The sequence below is a fragment of the Lissotriton vulgaris genome, chromosome 4_1 (assembly GCF_964263255.1).
Source record: "Lissotriton vulgaris chromosome 4_1, aLisVul1.2, whole genome shotgun sequence".
In the NCBI taxonomy this organism is placed as follows: domain Eukaryota; kingdom Metazoa; phylum Chordata; class Amphibia; order Caudata; family Salamandridae; genus Lissotriton; species Lissotriton vulgaris.
The window spans coordinates 1,477,631,417-1,477,658,333 of NC_141691.1; the positions used below are offsets into that span (position 1 = coordinate 1,477,631,417).

At 45.4% G+C, this 26,917-nt stretch overlaps 1 protein-coding gene across 1 annotated transcript in view; it reads left to right on the forward strand.

Moving 5' to 3' along the window:
* The window catches only part of LOC147724139 (chloride channel protein C-like), a 627,958-nt gene that overhangs the window by 353,626 nt on the left and 247,415 nt on the right, over window positions 1-26,917 (forward strand). Inside the window, exon 12 of the mRNA XM_086965734.1 lies at window positions 17,326-17,492. Coding sequence (XP_086821860.1) covers window positions 17,326-17,492 — 167 coding nt within the window. The remainder of the gene's footprint in view (window positions 1-17,325; window positions 17,493-26,917) is intronic.

Below are 26,917 nucleotides of genomic sequence, written 5' to 3' on the forward strand. Positions count from 1 at the left end.
GTATAGGCAGTGGAGCAGTAGGAAGAGGGGCAGGTAAAGGAACAGGGACGACTTGAGAAACAAGAGTATTCGGAAGGACAGGACCAGCGACAGGCTGACCAGCAGCTGCCGGAGCAACAGGTTGAGGAACAGGAGGTACCACAGGGGCTGTAGTATCCTGTGCGTATGGAGGTGGTGACTTCAGTAGATAGGACAACAAAGGGTCCTCTACCGCTTCCTCTCCCTTCTTATCAGTACTCGACGGTAAAACGGGATAACACTTATCCACCGCCATATGTTGCAGTCTAGCAAAAACTTCCTTTTCCTTCTCTTCTTTGTCTCGCTGGAACTGCTCTGCATTTCTCATCACCGTAACGATACCTTCCCTCTTATTTTTCTTAAGCTGTTTAATTTCTTTCTGCCTGGCCACTTTTCGCCATAGCCGAAAGGAATCAAACATGGCCGGCCTAGATTTCTTTTTGAACAATTTTACTTCGAGATTATCCAGAATTGCTGTTTCGAAACTACCATGAGGTGGCCAACTAAGGACACCATCGTCTTTAGTATAGCGGATCCAATAATCATTATTCACGATAGGACCCACTCCGTGGCGACTATAGAGCTCATAGATCGGAGTTCCAACTGGAGGTATCGGACATGAGTCCTCCAATCGGGAATCCGCACCGCAACATTTAAAGCAACTAAACAAAGTACTACGGCCAGGCATCGTGCACACTAACCGAGTTTACAAACTTCAAGGGTTATCGAATTATGATGTCCTCGCAAAAATGCAAGACCCTCGGTTTTTGGCAATTGCAATCGTCAAATAAAACCCAATAACTAAGAACCACAAATGCAATGGAACCATGCAAACAACCAAGTTTCAACAACAACCAAGGACTCTGGGAGCGACCCACAAATACTTAACTGAAAGAGCAATGGCGTCACCAGGAAGGCTCAACTATCGTCTCGCTGTACAAAGGACTACGCCAGGCACCAAAACAGGTCGACAGTCAGGGCATCAGTCCGTCGCAGCCGTCAGGAGGCAGGGATCTTCGCGGGAAAAGTCTTCGGACCACTTATTTCGACAACAGGATCGATGAAGCGGGGTGCACCTTCTCTCGGAGATTTCACACGAAGTTCCTCACGATCGTCGGGCTTTGGACCGGTACCGCTGATGTCGCTCCACGTTGGGCGCCAACTGAAGGACTGGGCTATTCTAAGGCCCAGCGGAGCCAGGGGACAACACCTGAAACCTTTGTGGGTTACCTGTTCCGGCGTACAAATCACAGAGACACGGGACACTTCCTTCGGCGTCAAAGATCGAGATTTATTTACTGCAGGGAACACAGAAGTCGCAAGAAGTACAGCATGTGTAGGTTCTAGGAGACTGCTTCAAATTGCAACAGTGGATTGCTCCTTTTATACAGATTTTAGTCATAGCACAACATGGCGAACAAAAGGTTACAACTCAGTTCCCACAGTAAACTTCAAAAGGGTTGCTTTCATGTATTCAGGGTCCCGGAACATAATTACAGTAGCATCGCCGGTTCCCAACTGTAAAAGTACGTTATCCCATCATTAAGTACATTCCATTCCGGCTGTAAACGAGTTTAAGGAAGAGACAGAAACAGGTGCAAGGAAGACAGAGATAGACAACAGATTGAAAAGAGTGTAGGGGCGATATCGGAAACACGATTGCAGGATCAAAGGAGTCGTGCCTGATGCATGCACGGCTGAAACAATAGACCGGCACGGCAAGATGAGCCTCAAGCGGGGCCATCTGCCTTGCAGTGTCATCCCCCTCGTCATAAAGACACCCTCAAAGAAACACGTGTCTTCCGCAAGAGCTTGGGAATCCCAGGGTCACGAAGCGGACAATGTCAGTTCGCTGGCTACTTGAGGGCAAGAGACAAAATGGATGCCGTATCTAAAATGGAACCCGTGGGTTCAGATGAAGAAACCCACGAATAAGACGAACGGTTCAGGCGAAAACGCGTACACCCACTAAACTCGTCATTTGCGGTTCATAGATACCAAACTCGTCCATATTCGAACTAGTCGAAAACACCACTATAATTGTCACGGAACCTCATACTGGGAAGGAAACAAGGTTCCGGGGACCGGTTTCTGGCATTACAGCCGTCTTCGGCCCGGCTTGCTTGAATCCTGATGGTGCAATGAGCAAGGGACTCACATCTGAGTATACCCTTCCACGTTTATGGTGGACAAAACGATTCAGAAAAGGGGGTGGTGATGGACAGAGTATCTGAATTAAACAGAACACTCGTACCCAGTCAACAGATCAGGGCTTGATCCATCACCGTTTATTAGCTCACTGCACCATCCCAGCTCAGAACCTGGCTACATGCAAATTAGTCTGTCCCTGGCCCAGTGCATCATGGGAACAGGGCAGACCAAACTACCAAGCCAATTCTTATACTGGGAAGGAAACAAGCTTCCGGGGACCGGTTTCTGGCATTACAGCCGTCTTCGGCCCGGCTTGCTTCAATCCTGATGGTGCAATGAGCAAGGGACTCACATCTGAGTATACCCTTTCACCCTTATGGTGGACAAAACGATTCAGAAAAGGGGGTGGTGATGGACAGAGTATCTGAATTAAACAGAACGCTCGTACCCAGTCAACAGATCAGGGCTTGATCCATCACTGTTTTTTAGCTCACTGCACCATCCCAGCTCAGAACCTGGCTACATGCAAATTAGTCTGTCCCTGGCCCAGTGCATCATGGGAACAGGGCAGACCAAACTACCAAGCCAATTCTTATACTGGGAAGGAAACAAGCTTCCGGGGACCGGTTTCTGGCATTACAGCCGTCTTCGGCCCGGCTTGCTTGAATCCTGATGGTGCAATGAGCAAGGGACTCACATCTGAGTATACCCTTCCACGCTTATGGTGGACAAAACGATTCAGAAAAGGGGGAGGTGATGGACAGAGTATCTGAATTAAACAGAACACTCGTACCCAGTCAACAGATCAGGGCTTGATCCATCACCGTTTTTTAGCTCACTGCACCATCCCAGCTCAGAACCTGGCTACATGCAAATTAGTCTGTCCCTGGCCCAGTGCATCATGGGAACAGGGCAGACCAAACTACCAAGCCAATTCTTATACTGGGAAGGAAACAAGCTTCCGGGGACCGGTTTTTGGCATTACAGCCGTCTTTGGCCCGGCTTGCTTGAATCCTGATGGTGCAATGAGCAAGGGACTCACATCTGAGTATAACCTTCCACGCTTATGGTGGACAAAACAATTCAGAAAAGGGGGTGGTGATGGACAGAGTATCAGAATTAAACAGAACACTCATATCCAGTCAACAGATCAGGGCTTGATCCATCACCGTTTTTTAGCTCACTGCACCATCCCAGCTCAGAACCTGGCTACATGCAAATTAGTCTGTCCCTGGCCCAGTGCATCATGGGAACAGGGCAGACCAAACTACCAAGCCAATTCTTATACTGGGAAGGAAACAAGCTTCCGGGGACCGGTTTCTGGCATTACAGCCGTCTTCGGCCCGGCTTGCTTGAATCCTGATGGCGCAATGAGCAAGGGACTCACATCTGAGTATACCCTTCCACTCTTATGGTGGACAAAACGATTCAGAAAAGGGGGTGGTGATGGACAGAGTATCTGAATTAAACAGAACACTCGTACCCAGTCAACAGATCAGGGCTTGATCCATCATCGGTTTTAAGCTCACTGCACCATCCCAGCTCAGAACCTGGCTACATGCAAATTAGTCTGTACATGGCCCAGTGCATCATGGGAACAGGGCAGACCAAACTACCAAGCCAATTCTTATACTGGGAAGGAAACAAGCTTCCGGGGACCGGTTTCTGGCATTACAGCCGTCTTCGGCCCGGCTTGCTTGAATCCTGATGGTGCAATGAGCAAGGGACTCACATCTGAGTATACCCTTCCACGCTTATGGTGGACAAAACGATTCAGAAAAGGGGGTGGTGATGGACAGAGTATCTGAATTAAACAGAACACTCGTACCCAGTCAACAGATCAGGGCTTAATCCATCACCGTTTTTTAGCTCACTGCACCATCCCAGCTCAGAACCTGGCTACATGCAAATTAGTCTGTCCCTGGCCCAGTGCATCATGGGAACAGTGCAGACCAAACTACCAAGCCAATTCTTATACTGGGAAGGAAACAAGCTTCCGGGGACCGGTTTCTGGCATTACAGCCGTCTTCGGCCCGGCTTGCTTGAATCCTGATGGTGCAATGAGCAAGGGACTCACATCTGAGTATACCCTTCCACGCTTATGGTGGACAAAACGATTCAGAAAAAGGGGTGGTGATGGACAGAGTATCTGAATTAAACAGAACACTCGTACCCAGTCAACAGATCAGGGCTTGATCCATCACCGTTTTTTAGCTCACTGCACCATCCCAGCTCAGAACCTGGCTACGTGCAAATTAGTCTGTCCCTGGCCCAGTGCATCATGGGAACAGGGCAGACCAAACTACCAAGCCAATTCTTATACTGGGAAGGAAACAAGCTTCCGGGGACCGGTTTCTGCATTACAGCCGTCTTCGGCCCGGCTTGCTTGAATCCTGATGGTGCAATGAGCAAGGGACTCACATCTGAGTATACCCTTCCACGCTTATGGTGGACAAAACGATTCAGAAAAGGGGGTGGTGATGGACAGAGTATCTGAATTAAACAGAACACTCGTACCCAGTCAACAGATCAGGGCTTGATCCATCACCGTTTTTTAGCTCACTGCACCATCCCAGCTCAGAACCTGGCTACATGCAAATTAGTCTGTCCCTGGCCCAGTGCATCATGGGAACAGGGCAGACCAAACTACCAAGCCAATTCTTATACTGGGAAGGAAACAAGCTTCCGGGGACCGGTTTCTGGCATTACAGCCGTCTTCGGCCCGGCTTGCTTGAATCCTGATGGTGCAATGAGCAAGGGACTCACATCTGAGTATACCCTTCCACGCTTATGGTGGACAAAACGATTCAGAAAAGGGGGTGGTGATAGACAGAGTATCTGAATTAAACAGAACACTCATACCCAATCAACAGATCACGGCTTGATCCATCACAGTTTTTTAGCTCACTGCACCATCCCAGCTCAGAACCTGGCTACATGCAAATTAGTCTGTCCCTGGCACAGTGCATCATGGGAACAGGGCAGACCAAACTACCAAGCCAATTCTTATACTGGGAAGGAAACAAGCTTCCGGGGACCGGTTTCTGGCATTACAGCCGTCTTCGGCCCGGCTTGCTTGAATCCTGATGGTGCAATGAGCAAGGGACTCACATCTGAGTATACCCTTCCACGCTTATGGTGGACAAAACGATTCAGAAAAGGGGGTGGTGATAGACAGAGTATCTGAATTAAACAGAACACTCATACCCAATCAACAGATCAGGGCTTGATCCATCACAGTTTTTTAGCTCACTGCACCATCCCAGCTCAGAACCTGGCTACATGCAAATTAGTCTGTCCCTGGCACAGTGCATCATGGGAACAGGGCAGACCAAACTACCAAGCCAATTCTTATACTGGGAAGGAAACAAGCTTCCGGGGACCGGTTTCTGGCATTACAGCCGTCTTCGGCCCGGCTTGCTTGAATCCTGATGGTGCAATGAGCAAGGGACTCACATCTGAGTATACCCTTCCACGCTTATGGTGGACAAAACGATTCAGAAAAGGGGGTGGTGATGGACAGAGTATCTGAATTAAACAGAACACTCGTACCCAGTCAACAGATCAGGGCTTGATCCATCACCGTTTTTTAGCTCACTGCACCATCCCAGCTCAGAACCTGGCTACGTGCAAATTAGTCTGTCCCTGGTCCAGTGCATCATGGGAACAGGGCAGACCAAACTACCAAGCCAATTCTTATACTGGGAAGGAAACAAGCTTCCGGGGACCGGTTTCTGCATTACAGCCGTCTTCGGCTCGGCTTGCTTGAATCCTGATGGTGCAATGAGCAAGGGACTCACATCTGAGTATACCCTTCCACGCTTATGGTGGACAAAACGATTCAGAAAAGGGGGTGGTGATGGACAGAGTATCTGAATTAAACAGAACACTCGTACCCAGTCAACAGATCAGGGCTTGATCCATCACCGTTTTTTAGCTCACTGCACCATCCCAGCTCAGAACCTGGCTACATGCAAATTTGTCTGTCCCTGGCCCAGTGCATCATGGGAACAGGGCAGACCAAACTACCAAGCCAATTCTTATACTGAGATAAAAAACAGTGATGGATCAAGCCCTGATCTGTTGACTGGGTAGGAGTGTTCTGCTTTGGATCAAATAACATGCAGACTGCCATAGCAAGCTACGTGAAATGGTGCAAAACATTTTGAAACCACAACATGGCACACTCCCTGTGTGCCATGCACACTGCATATACTATATGTAAGTCACCCCTACAGCAGACCTCAGAGCCCTAAGGCAGGGTGCATTCTATTATATGTGAGGACATATTTGCATGAGCAGATAGGCCCCTGGGATTTCTGGTTCCATTTCCAGAACATTACAGAACATTACAAGGGATCAGGAAGCCCTCTCAAGCATGTGTACTGGGAACTGGTCATTACGAGTTATCCAACCACACAATTGCTTCACTGAAAATAATGGTGTTTGGTATCAAACATCTCATCTTAATAAATCCACACTCGTGCCAGTGTTGGATTTATTATGATATGCACCCAGAGAGAACCTTAGAGGTGCCCCCTGAAACCTACCAGCCATTTAGTGTGCTGGCTGACTGGACTCTTTCAGCCTGCCACCACAGGGTTTCAGACCCCACCTGCCCGGGTGAGCCTTTGCTCTCAGAGGTCAGAAACAAGGCCTGGTCTGTCAGGCGGTTTTACACCTCCTCCAGCAGGATGGCTAGTGATTTAGCATATAAGGCCAGAGGCTTCAAAGCCTCTGCTGCCATTGATATGCAACCATGGCTTCTTCCCGACCTGGAGAATGCCACCCCCTGCCCTGGCGCCCACTTGGCACCAGAACAGGTGAGAAAATTAACTAGACAGTAGGCATGCTGGACTATCAGGCTAGCCACACCCCTAAAGGGGCCACCTGAAATGGACACTCAAAGAACGGTTTCACCATCTTGATTTGGTGAAACTAGGAACTCTGGGTCAGGTTTATGCCCACTCTCTACAGAAAGAGGCCATATGGGGGTGTAGACACCCCAGGGGTAAGAAGCCCATTGTCTACTACTGTACACTCCCCTTAACACCCCTTAAATTCAATATTTAGGTGCTTTTCTGACACCAGAAACTTAGATTCATTTACTTGGAACAGAAGACGAATGAAGAAGAGCCTAAAACGCAAGAACTGTGGACCTGCACCAGATTTGGCACCACAACCTGCCTGCTGCTGTCCTGACAGTTCCAAGGACCCAACTCATCCAGCAGCTGTGCCTCCTCCCAAAGCCTTGGAGGGCTGCCTGCACTTTGTCAACCAGACAACATCTCCCTTGAAGTGGAGGAGCCACTTCCCTGAAGTTCGCAGGCACAGACCACTTCTGCCCTATATATTATTCTGCTGACCACTGGATCCACTGAGGAAGCATCGCCCCAGGAGTAGAACTTTGTGGCTCCCAGAGGTCAGCTTCAGCTCTCTAGTGAGTTTTGAGCCGCTAAACCCTCCAGGAGCCCTTCAGCATCAATATCCTGAGTACAGGAGCACCTGCAGCAGCCAAGGCTTGTTAAGAATCCAGTCTGGACACCGACCCTGCTAAGACTAACCTGTCAATGAGGGACATCAGCATCACTGAGGCCAGCAGCGAGAACGGACCTGCTGTCCTGTTTGCCACCATCACCAGGTAGACTCCAAGAAGTGAGAGCCGCTAATGCAATTGAACCTGCCAGACAAAACACCTCTACACCCAAGCTCGACAGCCTGAGTCCAAGCAAACCAATGGTGCCCCCTTGCTCTAGAGACCCTCAAGAGCCGAGCTCCCCTTTGTTCTCTGTCAGACTTGTCCTCAAGTCCCCACTAGTAGCCCTTTTCTTATTACAGGTTTCTCGATTGACTTTACTGTGTAGTGCTCGAGGCTACCATTGCGACCAGCACCTCTACATCCGGACACACCTGGTAAGGTAAAACCAAACTGCTTGTGTTTTTATGGACCTTAGTCACCAAGCACCTTAAGCCGAAGCGATCAACCCCAACAACTGTTTGCAAGTATACCTTTGCAGTGTATGTTTCGTCCATAGGATAACATTACCACTTTCGAGGCTCATGCCTCAAATCTGACAACTTTTGATGTTCTACTGTTTTTCTGTAAAAATAAGAACTTTGAAAATACTTACTGGATAGCCATGATATTGTTGTTCAAATTAATATAAAATACATTTTATTTTTCTAAATTTGTCTCGAATTGTTTCTTGAGTGTGTGTCTCATTTATTGACTCTGTGTGTGCAACAAATGCTCAAAACTACCCTCTGATAAGCCTAAAGTTTCTTGACCCCACTATCACAAAATAAAGCACTTTGGGATTGTTAAAGCAAGTCCTGTAAACCAATAAGGGTCGCCTGTACTTTCTGCACAATGTACCTCATTTTGATATACTATATAAAAAGCCAGCTTCCTACAGTAGGGTTTAGCTAATTAACCTTGCTTGCTTTTCACAAAGGTGGTAGATATTATTTTAATAGAAGATACAACAGAGAGAAAAACAAACAAACAGGTAAAGAGACAATTAGAATTAAATTATCACATCAATCAAGAATACAAAAGTTTAAATGAATCTGAGAATGTGAAAAGAAAGAGAACATTCACAACTGAGGATGAAAGAGAACTCTAAAAATTCATTTGTGAAGAAAATGTGATGGTTAGATAACCATCGGGGGCATTGGGGTAGCACTTGAAAATATGGGGAAATTAATGCAGTTTATAATAAATGTGCATAATTTGCTTGTAGGTTTTAATGAATAGTAAAATACATTTCAATGCAAAAGTAGGCTGCCATATTTTCACATACTAAATCATAAATGGCTCTGAACAAGAGTGCCTGACAAGCTGACATGACTAAATACTTCTTAATGTGCATAACATTTTTATTTTGTCACCTCTATGGACATTCTTTTCATGCTAAATAACAGTTGCATAAATGTTTTCCTCTAGCTCTGCAAATTGTTTCGACTTGTACAAAGATCACTGTTAACTCATGATTAGAGATTTGTAATTTAGTGAGGTAAAGATGAAGTTCACATATGAAGATACAGAATTTCAAAAGGAAATGAATAGTGTGAAAGTCTAAGAGAATCAACATTGTTTTTGATAAAAATGTTTCACTCAATATTGCTGTCTATGGACTAATGTATTCTTGTGAGAAGGAGGAGAACGAACGCATTCCCATGAGTGCATCGATATATGATTGGCCGGCTGAAGAAAGAAGAAAACACAACTGCAACATTGATAAAAATGTATTGTCTATAATAGTGTGTGTTCCTGGAGTAGGATACCCTCATTCACTCAGAGATTTCTCTCTGACACCCTGCTCAATGCTCACACTGTTTTTAGACTCTACTGAGTTGCCGGAACTTCTCTTTATGGGAAGTTCTGCTTTGATTGATTCCCGAATTATTGAACTGGTTTTGTGATGAAGCTTTATGCTTGTACTATCACTCTCTTAAAATAGAACTCTTTATGGGTTCTGACTGGCACCTTTTCTTTACATTCCTATAATAGGAACTGTTTCCTATCTGAAACATGCTTGATGCATTTTATTGCCATTATTGATTGCTAATTAATTGATTATTGACCTCTAATAAGATTCTAACTGCTAAAATTGATAAATTCAACTTGCGACCTTAATAAAGATAATTTTCTAGAGATTTAAAATAAAACACTTGAAATCATACCAAACTTTCATTTTTGCCTGAAAATAGATTAGAAGTTGTGATTATAATGTATTTTATGTACAGATCCTGATCTTCTCTAAAACAACGGAAAAGATCCATTGCCTCAGTGACAGCGGGCATTTGCCTGGGTGATGGTAAACTGAGATTTTAATTGAAACTGATTCCAGCTCCAGCTAGTGAATAGGCTTTATTTATTTGCTGTTTGTGGACCCGTTTTTAGGGTTCGCGTGCGAATGCAGCGAAGCTGCTTTGCTAGGAGCTCTATTGCTGTCGCTTTGGTGCGCGAAGGGAGACAGGAGGTGGCATGCGCGGACAGGCGATGTGCACGCGTATGGAGTGCACATCTCCTGTCCGTGCGTGCCAACTCCTGTCTCCCTTTAGCAGAGAAACCGGCGGCACGGCGCGCGCATCGCGCGTGCTTTCACTTTCCCTTCCTCCCCTTCAAGAACTCGGACAGTCCCTGGCCATGGCTTGTTCTTTGAAGGCAGGATAAATGACAATTTAGGATTATTTACAAGCAAAATAGCAAACGTGGTTCGGAGCCTTAGATTTTTTTCCACAAATAGCTGCGATTAGTTCCTTGGCACAGAGCCTGCGGTTCCTGCCTTCCACATAGGGCAGAAGTGAAACTTGACGTGCATGCCTCATTTTGGTGTCAGCGCTCTTAGTTGTCATTGGGACCTTTAACTTTGAAACACGCCATGACTCAGTGCGAATTAACTCGGGCTTTCCAACTGCGCAATTTTTAAGCAAGACAATCTCGATTCTGAGACCTAGAAGTGTAATTTTCTTTCCGAATGCTTTTTTTTTGCCTCTCATGTAAATGTGTTTCCCTCCACAAAAATAAACTTGTACCATAGCCTCTGTGTATGGTCGTGCTGTAGGAAACATTGACAGGCTTCTACTCGCTGCAAGGGCCCGTGAATTGGCACATGCACCAACATGCATGTATTAAGTGTGTTACTGGTGTGCATACCTCCCAGAGCGAGGCTCGGGCGTAAGGGCCCAACGGTGCTGACCTAGTTGCACATTGTCGTAGTTCCAATGGCTGCATTTACACACACGAACAGCTGGTTGAGATCAAAAGTATACATTTGCTCACAAGCAGCTACAGGCAGGCACTAGCAGAGAGTTTGAAGAAACCATGGGCACACTTTCACAGGGTTTGAGGAAACCATGGGCACACCTTGATACACTGCCCAAGTTTGGGGAACTACATTGCAGGCAGCCCGTGGTTATGATGTATCTTGTATTTGACCATGGCAGAGTATGGCTATTTTTAAGGGCACCAAACTTGGTTCTGGGTAACAGGACGTCGTTTTGTATCACACTGGCAGTGCTTGGCTTCACCAGGCCACTGCCTTCAAGAGACAGCTGGGCTATCTTGAGATTGGCATGTCTCTTAGCGCTGCACGTGGGTTTACGTCAGCTGCAACTAGGTTCTCTATTGGTTGGTCTTCAGTGTGGTGCTTTTTCTTACAATACCAGACAGATGTCACCTGGTCTTCCTAATCTGTGGTGTTTTCTGGGTAATGTCTGGATCGCTTGAAGCAATTGGACGTGGCATGAAGCAAGGAATGAGGCAGTTGAGCCCGAAGCTACAAGAATGCAACAATGTGTGTTTACACCTTCCTTTTCGCCCATGGTAAACATGAAACACCAATACAAATAACTAGTTTTTTTTAAATGAAAGAACAAAAACCGTCACACACCCACACACACAACCGCACACACAATCCCACACACAACCACACAAACAACCACAAACAGAACCACACACAACCACACCCAAAAACACACACAACCACACACACAATCACACCCAAACACACATCCACACCCACAACCACACCCACACACAACCACATATACAACCAAACGTACGTACATAACATCAACCGTACACAACCACACACACAACCACGCACACAACCACACACACAACCACACACACACACAACCACACACAACCACACACAACCACGCACACACACATCCACACACACATAACCACAAACGCAACCACACACACACAACCACGCCAATAATTAGCATAGCCAATAGGTCTCGCCTTTGAGACCTTATAAGTGTTTAGCCACGCAACAGTTGATGTTGTTGCACCAAGGATATTGTGCTGCATAACTAAATACTTAGAAGTTCCCAAAAGCGAGACCTATTTTCATAAGGTAAAACATTTTGTGATCAAGGAAATGCTGTTTTTAATTTGTCAGCAATATATTTCAATGCAACTGCTGCTCTTTTTACTTCACATCACAATATGTTTTGCATGTGTGAATTTTGGCACATGACCTCTGAGGCAGAGTGTTCCAAATCATGGCTTAGTTGCAACTTTTTATAAAGGTTCCCAAAGAAAAAGGAGCCAAACTCGGATTGTTCATAACCTGAAGCCATTCCCAAGCAGACCACTGTGCACTGTCCTGTGCTGAATAAGCTACTGGTCTCAGCTCAGTTACCAGCACACCAAAGTTCACATCACTGAAAGCCCCATTGCAACTGACGTTAATTGGAGCCTCAGCTCGGTTTCCTTCATAAAATGCGCCTATTTTGAGACTCAATTGGCCATCGTTTGTGCCTACATATCCGTCTACCAACAAATGTCAGTGCACACTTTCCCACCAGGCAAACACACCACCAGCCTTCAGTGCACGCTTCCAGACACACACACCACCAGCCATCAGTGCACGCTTTGCCACCAGGCGCGCACACCACCAGCCGTCAGTACACGCTTTCAAAAGGCACACAAACAGCACCAGCCATCAGTGCACGCTTTCACCAGGCATACACACCACCGGCCGTCAGTGCAAGCTTTCACCAGGCACACATCACCAGCTGTCAGTGCAAGTTTTCACCAGGCACACACACCACCAGCCATCAGTGCGCTCTTCCACCAGGTACACACACCACCAGCCGTCAGTGCACGCTTCCACCACACACACACCACCAGACGTCAGTGCACACTTTCACCAGGCACACACACACATCACCAGCTGTCAGTGCACGCTTTCACTAGGCACAAACCACCAGCCGTCAGTGCACGCTTTCACCAGGCACACACACCACCAACCTGCAGTGCACACTTCCACCAGGCACATACACCACCAGCCATCAGTGCACGCTTCCACCAGGCACACACACCACCAGCTATCAGTGCACGCTTCCACCACACACACGCCACCAGCCGTCAGTGCACGCTTTCAACAGGCACAAACACACACCACCAGCTGTCAGTGCACGCTGTCACCAGGCAAAAACCATCAGCCATCAGTGCACGCTTCCACCAGGCACACACATCACCAACCTGCAGTGCACACTTCCACCAGGTACTTACACCACCAGTGCACAATTTCTACAGGCACACACACCACCAGCCATCAGTGCACGTATCAATTGTTAACGCATTCACAATTAACTATTGTAGCAATCGCAGTATGGCGCACTTTACTTTTATGAAAATAACATAAAGGGAGATAATCGTGTGGCTTCGTTCTCCCTAGCTAGATATGAATAAACAACAAGAATCCACCAGTGCATAAAGAGTGTTCCCTACTATGGTGGGGAGCACACAGTGTTTTTAAAATACCCCTCACACACCAAAAGGACCCTTGGTGTCATGCTTCATCATTGGGGTCTTCGCACCCCTCTACGGGATGCGGCGTGCTACTACCTATGACTACGTGGGAGCACTTACTTCGATGACTATGCGTGGTGCGTCTGAGGGTTGTTTGAAAATGTGAGTGAGTGGTGGGGTTATAAAGTGAGTGATAAATTAAAAAGTACCTGGCTCTCGTGGGGTGGACTCAAAAGAATTTTTAATGGGCCCCCGGGCTGGTACTGTTAAAAAGGTGAGATTAGAGGTGTTTATGTAATGTAATGTACATCACCTCCTGTGTGCGTCAACATGTTTCGGAGTGGAACACCTTCTTCTGGACGGGGTGCACAAATCCCCACCTTACTCACGTTTTTCTACTCAAAATCCGTAATTTTTACAGAAAAGTGAAATGTGATGCAGGCTAAAATGTACCTACAATATTAATATCGATGGTTTCTGCAATTTGCAAAACCTAAGGAAGGAAGGAGGAAAAAAACATAGTGATGTTGCAATCTGCTCCTTATTACTTTCATGGTACAGTGACCTGAAGAAAAATAAAAAATAAATATATATATATATATAGTGTGTGGGCTGCGATCACTAGACAAATGTTGTCATTCTACTTGTGATGGTGTGCCCTGTAAAAAAGAAGAACGAGGACAAGACATACAAACATTAAACATAAAACACACGCTCTATTTGTTAGAAATACTGTGATTCTGGGACATAATGCTATGAGGAGGGTAATCAGAGCCTTTGTAAATGCATACTTGTTTACTCCATCTTTTGAGCCTCATGAGCCTCATAACATTGGGGACTCTTGTGCCGTTTTGCTACCTGTAAATAATGGACAGTTTCAGGGTCTATTTTACTTACAGAGTTGTTGTTGACCTTCCGATTGTCTGCTAACTCAATACTCCCGGTTCCCAGGAGAGGATTTCTCCTTCTTGCCCCCTACGCGGCTCCGCTGTGAATGCGGTATTGCTTTGGGAGCCGTGCTTTTTATAGCTGGTTTCTTGGTCAATTGGGTGTCAATTAGGATTTAATGACCGGATATCGTTCCCTGCCCATGTTTGGGTATTCCGGCGCTTGTGGAGGTACTGGTGGCCGTTCTAACGTTGTCGTGAGGCGCGCTGTTACTGGGCATGCGCCCTCAATGAATGCTTACGTTTCCTCGCGCATGCGCAGTAGCGAGACGCATAATTCTCGCTGTGCGCATGCGCACAAGAAATGCCATCAGGAGATTTTACAAGCCTGATTGCTCGGGTTTCAATATTTACAGTATTGAAAAATGTTTTGCATTACCCTCAAAGGCGTTGCATAGTGCAGAGCAACGCGTTAAGAAAAACATACCGATATGCAACCCTTGTCTGTTTGTTGATTGCTGCGTCTTGAGTATTTATAAGAGGCGGAAAACACAGGATGCTCTTTATTCAGAATGAAACATGGTGGGTGCTCGTAATGAGCCCCCTGAGGGGTTGTGTCCTTATCCATTGACAATGTTTGCCTGATACCTTGGCCAAGGAGTCATATTATGCAAGGGTTGGACCTGTTCAGGCTCGGTCCATGGTGGGTGTAGTGGGGAAAGAAACGGCTGTCAATCCAAGGTTGTTAGTTCAATTGCCCCCATGGTATCTCATCATTAAGGCCAGTGATGTGGGTTCCTAGACGGAACACCAATTGTTGCTCCTTTTGAAACAGACCGGTCTCTGACTGGAGCTGTTCTATCACAGTCCAATTAAGGTTGTTTACACAGTGTTGTGCCTCCAGGTAATAGGTAGCCATCTTAGTAGTGCTTTTCTTGCACCTCACATTACTTTTGTGCTCGCTCGTTCGTACTTTGACTGCTCTTGTCGTCATCCCGATATATTCGAGGCCGCAAGGGCAGGTGATCATGTAGACCACATTTTTACTGTTACAGTTAGTCAGTTTACTTTACTTTTAAACATGTCAGTGCATGCTTTTCCACCAGGCATACACACCACCTGCCTTCAGTTCACGCTTCCAGACACACACACCACCAGCTGTCAGTGCACTCTTTGCCACCATGCACACACACCACCAGCCGTCAGTGCACGCTTTCAACAGGCACACACACACCACCAGCCATCAGTGCACACTTTCACCAGGCATACACACCTCCGGCTGTCAGTGCACAATTTCACCAGGCACAGACACCACCAGCCGTCTGTGCATGCTTTCACCGGGCACAAACACCACCAGCCGTCAGTGCACGCTTCCACCAGGCACACACCACCAGACGTCAGTGCATGCTTTCACCAGGCACACACACACCACCAGCCGTCAGTGCACGCTTTCACCAGGCACACACACACCACCAGCCATCAGTGCACGCTTTCACCAGGCACACACACACCACCAGCTGTCAGTGCACTCTTTCACCAGGCACACACCACCAGCCGTTAGTGCACGCTTTCACCAGGCACACACACCACCAGCCGTCAGTGCACGCTTCACCAGGCACACACACCACCAGCCTGCAGTGCACACTTCCACCAGGCACACACACCACTAGCCATCAGTGCACAATTCCTACAGGTACAACACCACCAGCCATCAGTGCCCACATCAATTGTCAACGCATCCAAAATTAACTATTGTAGCAATCGCAGTATGGCGCACTATACTTTTAAACATATTCATCTAAAGCGCAGCATGCCACCATTGCTACAAGAATAAATACACATTTTTTTGGCCTACAAATTATAGACTTTTGTTGCAATTGGTGTTGCAATATTTCGCAATGCCAATAGCTCAAACTTAATTAATGCAAGACCTATTGCATTGCAAATGCTTGTTTGGTATGGTAGGCTGTTTTTTACTGTTCTTTGATATTACCAAAAACATTGTCTTCAGCAAGCACAAATGCATGCAAACACACATAACTTGCCAAACACTTTTACAGCTTGTCTTTTCAAGTTTAAAGTTGACCTGATTTGCTGATTTAGCCACTTTTGTAGTTATCTGAATGTAGAATGAGTGGCCACTTTCAATTTGGTGCCCAAGCCTATTTTGTGTCCCAGTTCAATCCTGTCTACAGGTCACAAAAGATACAGCAACATATATTCTCAGCTTCTGGCCTAAGGGGAGAGTTCCTGACACAATCCAACTCAATAATTTTGCCAGACAATTAAAACACTTTCATATGCCTAGTTGTACCTTGGGCTAACTCCTTATATATGATCCTGGTCTCCTTTACTTATGTACCCTGCCATCCATAACCTCAAAGGCTATAGTACTAATCATTTTAGTAGGGCCACAGCTGTACTGACACTTTGCATGTGAACCCTCATGCAACCTTTGACATGTGGCCATCCCCATAGGGTACCTATAATGTCCCACCCTGAGTGCACACTCAATGTAACCCCTGTACAAGTCCCTGCAGTAGAAACATGTTTGCGGCAAAGGGGATTCCTGTGCTACTTGCAAACGAGGTAACACCATGTGTTGAATACGAAGTCGGTGGCACACCAAGTATTCATACGTTATTACAGTCAAATGACCACAATACAAAGCTGTGCTCCTTGTCCTGTGGGGGAGGGAGGCCATCTTGCTTTTATGTTTGTATAGGGAAATACCACTAATACCTCACGTTTTTAAACTTTAAACTGTGTTACTTTTGGGTTGGGTAATACAGCCAGGTGGCATTACTGCACTGGATATCACAGTGGGATTTAAATACTAAACTAACATAACCTTTTTATTCTCATTAAAATACATATATGTATGCTAATTTGAAAATAGTTCATATGTGCTCTATACACGTATAACTTTGTGTCCAAACTGACCAAAGCTGCTCTATACAGTACCTCACATAATTTTCTTTTTCTTTTTTTCAGGTGGAGATTACAAATGATGTACAATCAATACTGCTCATTATGGTGGCAGTCATGGTAGCCAAAACTATTGGAGATTGGTTTAATAAGTCTTTATACAGCTCCTTACTCACACTGAAGTGCATCCCTTACTTAGAATCAGAGCCTAATGTGGTCCACAGCAATAAAGAGTAAGTGCCCATTTATATATTTATTTTATATTGCCATTCAGGCCTGCATATATATAGCACTTTATACTCCTAATGTGGTCCCAAAGCTCATATATGGGTGGGTAGCACACTATTCCATGGGTGTGATTGGATGGAAGAGTATAGGTTTATGATGTGGCCTAAGTGGGCAGTGTTTCCATGCCAAGCGTTAGGACCAGAGTTGTTCTCCTTTAGTTTTTTTTGTTACTGCACCTATGGCGTGCACTGAAACGTGAGGCATGACACAGACGCTTATGTTTAACGGGTGCAAGTGTATGCATGGTGTTGTCTATGAATGCAGTGTGCCTTAGTGGGAAGTGGGTGCATTAAATGCACAGGCTCATAGTTGCCAGCATATGAAATAAATGTCCTGGGACACTTTGCAGCACAGGGCTGCTGCAGATGGAAAGTTTTTGTTTGCTTACCTGTGTGTAATAAAGAGGTACAGTCGCTGCAACAATATTACCCGCAACAGTCTTCAACTTGCCGGGACAGTTGGAAATTATGCAGTCTCCTCATAATGCGTACATAGATATATGCAAAACAAGTGGCTATATCTACAAAGCATGTTGGTGATTTTTATGAGTAGCCAAGAGCCCAATGATCACACCAACTATAGCAGACTTGAGAAAGGGACATGAAGGCCAATTAAACGCACCCAGCGCAAATGAAATGCAATAAAATGTGCCTGGAATTAATTAATCACATTTTCTGAGCTAGCCCCGGCAGGCTGCTCTCACCTAGGGCCAGTCAGTACAACTAAAGCGCACTGGGGGATGGCATTCAAAGCCATTGCAAAGAAATCCCAATACAGACAAAGCTGTTTGGAATTAATGTATCAAATGCACCCAAGGACTGAGACAACTCCATAAGGCAGATGACACCAGGGTCCATGTACACTAGGTAAAGGGGATTCAAGGAAGGGTCTCAAAGCTTATGAAACAACTTAAATATTCTCAATACAAACTTATTGCCAGGTATAAATCAATACGATATCTGCTTAGTTTATGAGATAAACCCAGGAGGCCGATCCCACTGAAGGCTACTCACATCAATTAAAGTAAATTTGAGGAAAGCCCATTTAAAAATGCCTAAGCCAATTTAACAGTACCCAGTACAGACATAAGTGTCTGGAATTGTGGAATCAAATAGCTTGCTCCAAGGGCTAAGGTATCCTCATAAGGCTAAACCCAGCAAGGTCCAGACTTGCCATCTTAAAACAGACTTGATGAAGGGACTCAAAATCCATTTGACCAAACCCAAAGCTAACGTAATTGCACCCCATACAGGCAAAAGACACCTGTCCTTATTGTATCAAGCAACGCCAAGAGCTGAAATAACCCCAGAGGCGAACCCAACCAAGGCCAAAGTAGTAGAAGCACTTTGGTGTTCCTTTTACTTCGAAGAACGCAAGTTAGGACAAGATCAATGTTTCACCTCTGACCATTATGCAGCTGAGCCTTGAATACTCTTTACAGTTGACGTATTTAATGGCATATGTAGACCTATCAAGTCAAAAGAGGTTTGTCTGCAGTGTCCAAAGCTGAATGCCACCCCTTGTGCCTGTTTTAGGTCCTACATGGGGTGGTGTAAGACCACACTGCCTACCTTGTTAGGCATTTAACTTTTAAGTAATGGTGTGAATTTATGTATGAACAGCAGTCACCATTTGCTAGGAATAGCAAACATTCAGTGAGATGTTGGTCAGTGTCCTCTCACTGTTCAAACGTAAAAATGGAAAGTTATATAATGAAAAGCACACACGGGGGAACCACACAAAAATGTGGACTTTTACACACTGGTGATATGATGACAGGGAGATGAGAGAGTGCCGAAATCATGTGTATCATTTGTATTTTAGACCGATCACCCTCCTCCCTGCAGTGGCTAAGATGCTGGAAAAGGCAGTCGATAACCAGATTTGTTGGTTTCTGGAATCCAACAACCTCCTGCATGATACGCGGTCTGGATTTTGAGAAGGTTTCAGCACTGAGACCGCACTACTGAAGGTCTCTGAATTCATCAAGCTCAACCTTGATAGGGGTGCATGTTCGTTCTTTTAGACCTGTCATCAGCCTTTGACATGGTCTTGCACCGCATCCTGTTGAACGGACTTGGAAGGTTTGGAATTCCAGGGAATGTGCTGGCCTGGATAACTTCAAAGCCTGAGTATAGATCTCAGGCAGTGTTTCTCTCACCCTTTCTCTCTGATTCCAAACCTCTCAAGTACGGGGTGCTACAGGGTTACGCCCAGAACCCCTCGCTTTTCAATATCTACCTCGAACCCTTGGCTAAGCTGGTGGAATCCTGGCGTTTGAAACACGCAGCTCTTGCTCTCTTTTCACGAGGAGGCTGTTGACGCCCTTAAGTCCTTTAAAAATTGCCTCATTGCAGTTGGCGCCTGGATGGGTGAGAGCTGCTTTAAGCTCAATTCTGCTAAAACGGAAGTTCTCTTTTTTGGCACAAGCAAGATCCCTGATCCTCTTGGCTGGTGGCCATCTGAATTGGGGGACGCTCATTCCCCTTCATCCTGTGTGAGAAATCTGGGCATTGAATTTGACTCTGCTTTGTCATTTGAACCACAGGTCAAGGCGGTCTCAGCTAGCTGCTTCGCCACGCTGAAAACTCTGCGAAGGAGGCTAACTTGGTGCCTTTTAACTACCGCAAGTTGATTGTCCAGAACTTTTTACTATCAAATTGGACTATGCCAATAGTCTTTGCCTAGGTCTGCCAGCATACCTACTGTATCGATTGTAGACAATCCAAAATGCCACCACGTGCCTCATGCGCAATGTTCCGATGCAGCAATCGGTGTCTGCTCACCTTCGCCAGCTACATTGACTCTCTGTGACCAGCCGCATCAGTTTCAAGGCTCAAATCTTTGCCCATTGAGGTTTTGAGAACAAAGGATGTCTGTACCTCAGATGCAGACTCAAGGCTTACCGTTAGATAGATCTTTCAGGTTTAACTCAGAGAGGTTCCTTTGCATTCCGAGGATCAGTAGGGCTAGGCGTGGAGAAAGACCCTTCCCTACCTACAAGATGAGACTGGTTGTCTGCACCCCAATACACATTCCTCCTAGGCCGTTTATAATCAGCCCAGGAGATGCCCTTCTTGTCCATGACCCCCGCAAGCGCTGAACATGTTGTGTCAATGCGTCCTGTGATCGGAGGAGCCCCCAGCCCCATTTGAATGTTTCAGGAGAATTAATTGACCAGCTCTCCTTTAAGTACTGACCATTTCCACCAGTTCCTTTTTACAGAATCTCTCTTCTGCCATAAAAAATATCTGCACACTAACGCAGTTGAGGCTTATCTGACTGCTACCTTCGGACAGACTGAAGACAAGCCTGATCTTGCATCCAGATAGAAGTGCTGCTGGGCTGCCCTACGAGGCTAGGGCTCTGCCTGCTACGGAAAAGGATGTTCGATGTGTCGTGTACAGAAGCTAAGCTACTCCACTTGTGAAAATCTGTGCTGCTCCAGTGGAGAAAACCCAACAACTCCATTTTGCTTTTGCTGATCTGCCCGGTACATAGAATAGTCGTCGCCACTGCACGTGTTCTGATTCTTGCTCCAATCAAACACCTTTAAAACGGGCAATAGTGTCATTGCTTAAATAGTGCATTGTTGGCGGGCTAAGTGAGAAATGTCTTTTCAACCGCATTGAGAACAAAAACGTGTTTTATATTTTTGCTGTGGATCACGGCAACCTGACTTCTTTCTGCAAATGCTGGTTTCGGTAGTTTCAAAGCACAATCATTCAGTTCTCCTCGCGCCGAGCCGTCTCGCGCAGCGGTGCCTGTAAAAAGGCCCTTAAGAGTCGGGCTCTGGTGAGGCGCGCGCCTCTATAAACACCCGCCCCATGAAGCCATGCTCACGGGGGCACACTCGGCTTTCTGCTGCCAGGAAGGTCGTTAATGAGGGCGAAGAGAGAAAGAGCGCAGCCAGATATTGCTGCTGCGTTTCACAAACTGCCATGCACTTCAGAGGCACATATCTCCCCAAAGGGCACGTTTTTATGGCAGGGACTGGGGTTCACCGCCAGCTCTTTGAATGTCTATTGGCATAGTCCAGCTTCTTGTAAAGTCTTTCCAGAGAGTTTCTATATTTAATACCAAATTAGGTTGTTTTCATAGCCAACACATTTGACTCAAGTACATGTTTAAGAAAACTCATTATGACTTTATTGTAACAGGTGGTGGTCTATTAGAAACGTTTTGTGGCATTACTAAGTTTATTTTTATGTTAGCACACTTTGTTAATGTTTATTGACAAGTTATGTTAGTATTGATTTAAACTGTCCTGCCACGTGTGGGTGGGAGCACTGTATACCGTGCTGCTGTACTTGTGTCAGAAGGGTCTGTTCACAAAGGCATTCTGGAGTACAAAAGTAGAATTCCCGTAGTATTTGTTACATACTCTTAAATGGCTGTTGTGAATTTTACCAAAAACATCTTAAAGTGGGAATTAAATAGGGATGCCCAGGGAATATTTATTTTAAAAAATGAGTTCAAATAGAAAGGATTGCATCCTCTTTAGTAATAGGCAGTTGATAAAAAGTCACGATTCAGGTAATCCTTTTGTAACGAGTTTATTTCGATGCAAACACCAACGAGAAACCAGTCTTCTCAGCAGCTCTCCCACAGCTAGAATGCCCTCATCAACAATCCATGAAGTCATGCATTCTACATTCTGCACTGCACATGAGCTAATTACAACCCCCCCCCCCCTTACAAAGTCTTATGAAATAACAAAAGAATATACTTAAGGAACATAAAATATAAGAGATGACAAAACTAAACACACGATCACCCAAATTCCATTTCTTCATCCTGACTGACATCTTGTCATCATATCTTTGTTTATACTTCTGTTGATATTCAGCAAGTCTAGTTCTCTTCAACTCATCTGTTACAGCTTTACTTTCGCAAACAGGAAGCCAAGCTGGATTGAGTTTAGAGCTTGCCACCTACCTCTCAAGGCCTCCAATGGAGATCTCTGCGAAATAGCATTAGGAGCAGTACGGTGTGCCAACCAAGTTTCCCTCAGCACACTACTGAAAGAAGACTTTGAATCCATGGCTCGTTGGGCACAACTCCTGACTATCCTGTTCATTCTCTCAGTGAGACCATTAGCTTGTAGAGAATACAGGGCAGTCTTCTGATGAATGACTCCAAGATTTCCCAGAAAAATATCCATTTCATGAGAAGTAAACTGCACTCCATTGTCAGTAATCAAATACTTAGGGATCCCTTCTAAAACAAACATATCCTTTAACCCCTTAAGTGCTGCCATCGGCCATTGGTCGACGGCAACGCTACCTCGCTGGTGCTGCCGTCGGCCAATAGCCGACGCGGCCTCGCCCGTTTTGCGGAAGTGCGGCACTTCCGCAAAATCGTCGGCGCAGTAGAGGGGTTAAGAATCCAATCACTGACCTTGAGTTGACAACACCCATACATTTCAAAACTACCCATTTTGAAGTGTAATCAACCAAAAGTACTATAAATCTCTCATGAGAAGGCATTAGCTCGAACGGACCGACTATGTCCAAGCCAAGCTTAGTCCAAACAACATCAGGATACTTCAGGGGTGAAAGGGGAACATGGCCAGTAGCACGAGATTTATCATTAATGGCACACAAGTGACAATCTTTAACAATAGACTCTACCATTCGGTCCATACCAGGCCACCAGTACCTTTCCCTGAGCAGTGCCTTAGTGAGACTCCTGCCCAAGTGTCCCTCGTGAGCTAACTTGACTACTCTTTCTTTCAATTCACCAGGCGGAACCACCCTATCCCCCCTCATGAGATTTCCTTGACAGTCCAAAAAGGCTTCAGATCACGGTCAAATTCCTTGTAATCTGGCCAACCGTTGGAGATGACTGTTTTAAGGGATGAAAACAATTTATCATCATTAGCACATGACAACCATTTTTCTGTAGACAACGAAAGTTCCATTACCCAATTCACACAATCAACATCCTCGTGTGTATGTTCAATCTCAATTGGCATCCTTGACAAACATTCAACAACAAAAGGAGAGGTAGGGAGAATGAGGACACTCTCTTAGTCCCCGGTTAATTATGCAAAAACAAGAAAAGAGAGGTCAGATCAGGCTATTGATCAATCTAAACGCAAACTTTACAGACCACAGTTCATGGAGTTAACACAAGATTCGACTATCACAACCGATTTGGGTGATAAAGAAAGCCCTCACACACTGACCTAGTCAGTGTCATGCTTCATCATCGGGCCCCACCGACAGAGGCCGAATGCCTCTGTGGTGTGCTACGACGCCAGAAAGACTGCGGAGCAGGTTTTGTGTTTGGAGGGCGTGCTCTTGTTTACAGTGAAAGGTTTAAAAGTGCCTGAAAAAGGGTATCGAAAATTTTTTTATTTAATTACTCAATTCCAAAAAATACTCCGTAAATTTGGAGTGGATAGCTATCCTCGGGGTCCGGATTTGAGGCCACAAACAGGTTTAACAGTGGGTCGAGAGCGCTGAGGGCGATGTGCCAGGTCGCTCCGATCCCCTCCCGAGACCCATGGTGCTAGTAGCGCCCCTTTTGAAAGTGCAGTGACACTCCAAATTTACGGAGTATTTTTTGGAATTGAGTAATTCACTCTTCCATTATTTTTATGCACTTTTTTCACTTCTTATTTTTCACTTTCACGTCCCCAGGTTAGGGTGGGTGATTAGAGAGCCCATACCGCCGGGGTGTAGTCCTGAAGAATGCCACGGTATTATACCACCCTTATGGCTGAAACATGTTGACTAAAAAATTGAGTATATTCTGTATTTTACCAACCTTAAACCTTGGCATGTAAATACAGACACATAATACTCCTTATTTTGTGCCTCAGGGATCATTTATTAAATAAATTTTTTTCGATACCCTTTTTCAGGCACTTTTAAACCTTTCACTGTAAACAAGAGCACGCCCTCCAAACACAAAACCTGCTCCGCAGTCTTTCTGGCGTCGTAGCACACCACAGAGGCATTCGGCCTCTGTCGGTGGGGCCCGATGATGAAGCATGACACTGACTAGGTCAGTGTGTGAGGGCTTTCTTTATCACCCAAATCGGTTGTGATAGTCGAATCTTGTGTTAACTCCATGAACTGTGGTCTGTAAAGTTTGCGTTTAGATTGATCAATAGCCTGATCTGACCTCTCTTTTCTTGTTTTTGCATCCTTGACAAACAGTCAGCAGGCTTGTTATTTTGACCTGGAATATGCTTCACATGAAAATTAAAACTCCTGCAAGCCTTCACTCCACCTCCGCCTAGGGGTCATATGATCACTGTGATGACATGAAAATATTTGTACAAGAGTATGGTGATCAGATTTCACGACAAACGGAATCCCCCAAAGATAAAACTTTAAATGATGTACCGCCCAAAACACACTCAGTGCTTCCCTCGCAGCACAAGCGTAATTGGCTTCAGCTTCTCTAAGAGCTCTGGAGGCAAAGGATACTAATCTCTCCTCTCCACCCACAATTTGAGAAAGAACAGCTCCAAGTCCTCTGAGACTAGCATCGGTTGTCAATATGGTTTTCAACTTGGAATCAAAATGACTAAAGTTGGCATTTTTCCAATTTCTAGCTTTACCAAGTTGAAAGCTGTCTCACACTCCAGTGACAAGACAAACAGTGCCCCCTTTTTTAGCACAATCCTGATGGTTTAAACAACACTCGCAAAACCTTTGACAAACTTCGAATAGAATTCAGCTATTCCTAAGAAGGACCTAACTTGCTCTTTGTCCTCAGGTGCAGGAGCTTTGACAATACTCTCCGCAAGCTCCAGCTTGGGTTGTATGCTGTCTCCAGAAATTACATGACCGAGATAGGGTACAGACTTCAGCCCAATTCTGCACTTTTCTCTCTTGACAGTGAGTCCCCTGTCCCTTAACTCGCTCAACACCGATCTCAAAACAGACTCCAGCGCACACTCATTTTTGCCATACACTAAAATATCCTCTTGAAAAAACAAGACATTGGGTAGATTCCCCAAAACCATCTTCATTACTCTTTGAAAACAGGCTGCAGCCGAGGCTAAGCCGAAAGGCATTCTCAAGAATCGATACGCCCCCAAGGTAGTAACGAAAGATGTTAAATGCCTGGACTCCTTTTGAAGAACGATCTAATGATAAGCTGATGAAAGGTCCAGTACACTGAAAATCTTGGCTCCCTTCAACAAACTAATGGACTCAGATATGTTAGGGAGGGGCTGTCGGTCCACCCAGATCCATTAGTTCAATCCACGCAAGCCCACACACATTCTCACAGCAGAACCACCATCCTTGGGTGCCAAAACCACCGGAGCCAACCATTCTGAGGGCTCAATCTCTTCAATTACACCCAACTTCAACAATCTTTCAAGCTCCAACTTCAACGGCTCAACCATCAAATTGGGCACTCTCCGCACCTTGTGAATACAAGGTTTTGCTGACTTCTTAAGAATGATGCGATGCTCAAACCTTTGAGACAACAGAGAGCATCAGAGAACACTTCAGGAAAATCCTTGAAATATTTGCACACATCATCTGTAGCATCAACCGACATTATTTGAGGGTTCCCACACACATCATCCATCAACACAACTTGGTCCTGAGAATTCTTAGCATCAGGATTCAGGATTATCCCTAAGTCACATTGATGTCTCCAACCAAGAAGATTGTCTCCTCTCACAGCCACATAGACTTTCCCAATTGTCTCTCTTCCCTTGAACACAATCTTTGCACTACATACCCAACGATGTCAATACGAGATCCAGTATAACTAAGGGGAGTAATGTCAGAAGGTAAAAGCGTTACATTCTCCAGACCTACAATCTCATCCCAAATCTTGTTGCCTATCAATGTAAAAGGAGAGCCTGAGTCAGCCATAACTTTGAACTCCTTACCATCCACACAAATGATGCAAAATGGCATACTAATTTTCTCAGTATCAATCATTCCATCACTTTCAGATATGCTAGACACAACTACAGTATGGATAGTATCAGGAACATCTTCACTTGTACTCTTTTTCCTTTTTGATTTGCAGCCACGGGCATATGGGCCTTTGATCCCACAATTGTTGCACACAGAATCTCTAGCATAACAATTGGGAAAGCTTGACGAATGAGAAAAACTACCACATCTATAACATCGCCCTCTTTGATAGTCACTATTTCTCTCACAATCAAAAGAACCTCATTGACGTATATCTCATTCATTGTGTTGTAAGACAGCATTGGTGGTGGAAGGGTGAGATTGAGAGTTCTTTGGCGCACCTTTTCTTTTGGTATTCACTGACACCTTGGCAATATCGTCAGAATACTCCTCATAAGTGTCACCGTCGGATAATGCACGTACACCGTCTTGGTTTTTCTTCACCACCTCACCTTGAGTTTGATTACCTT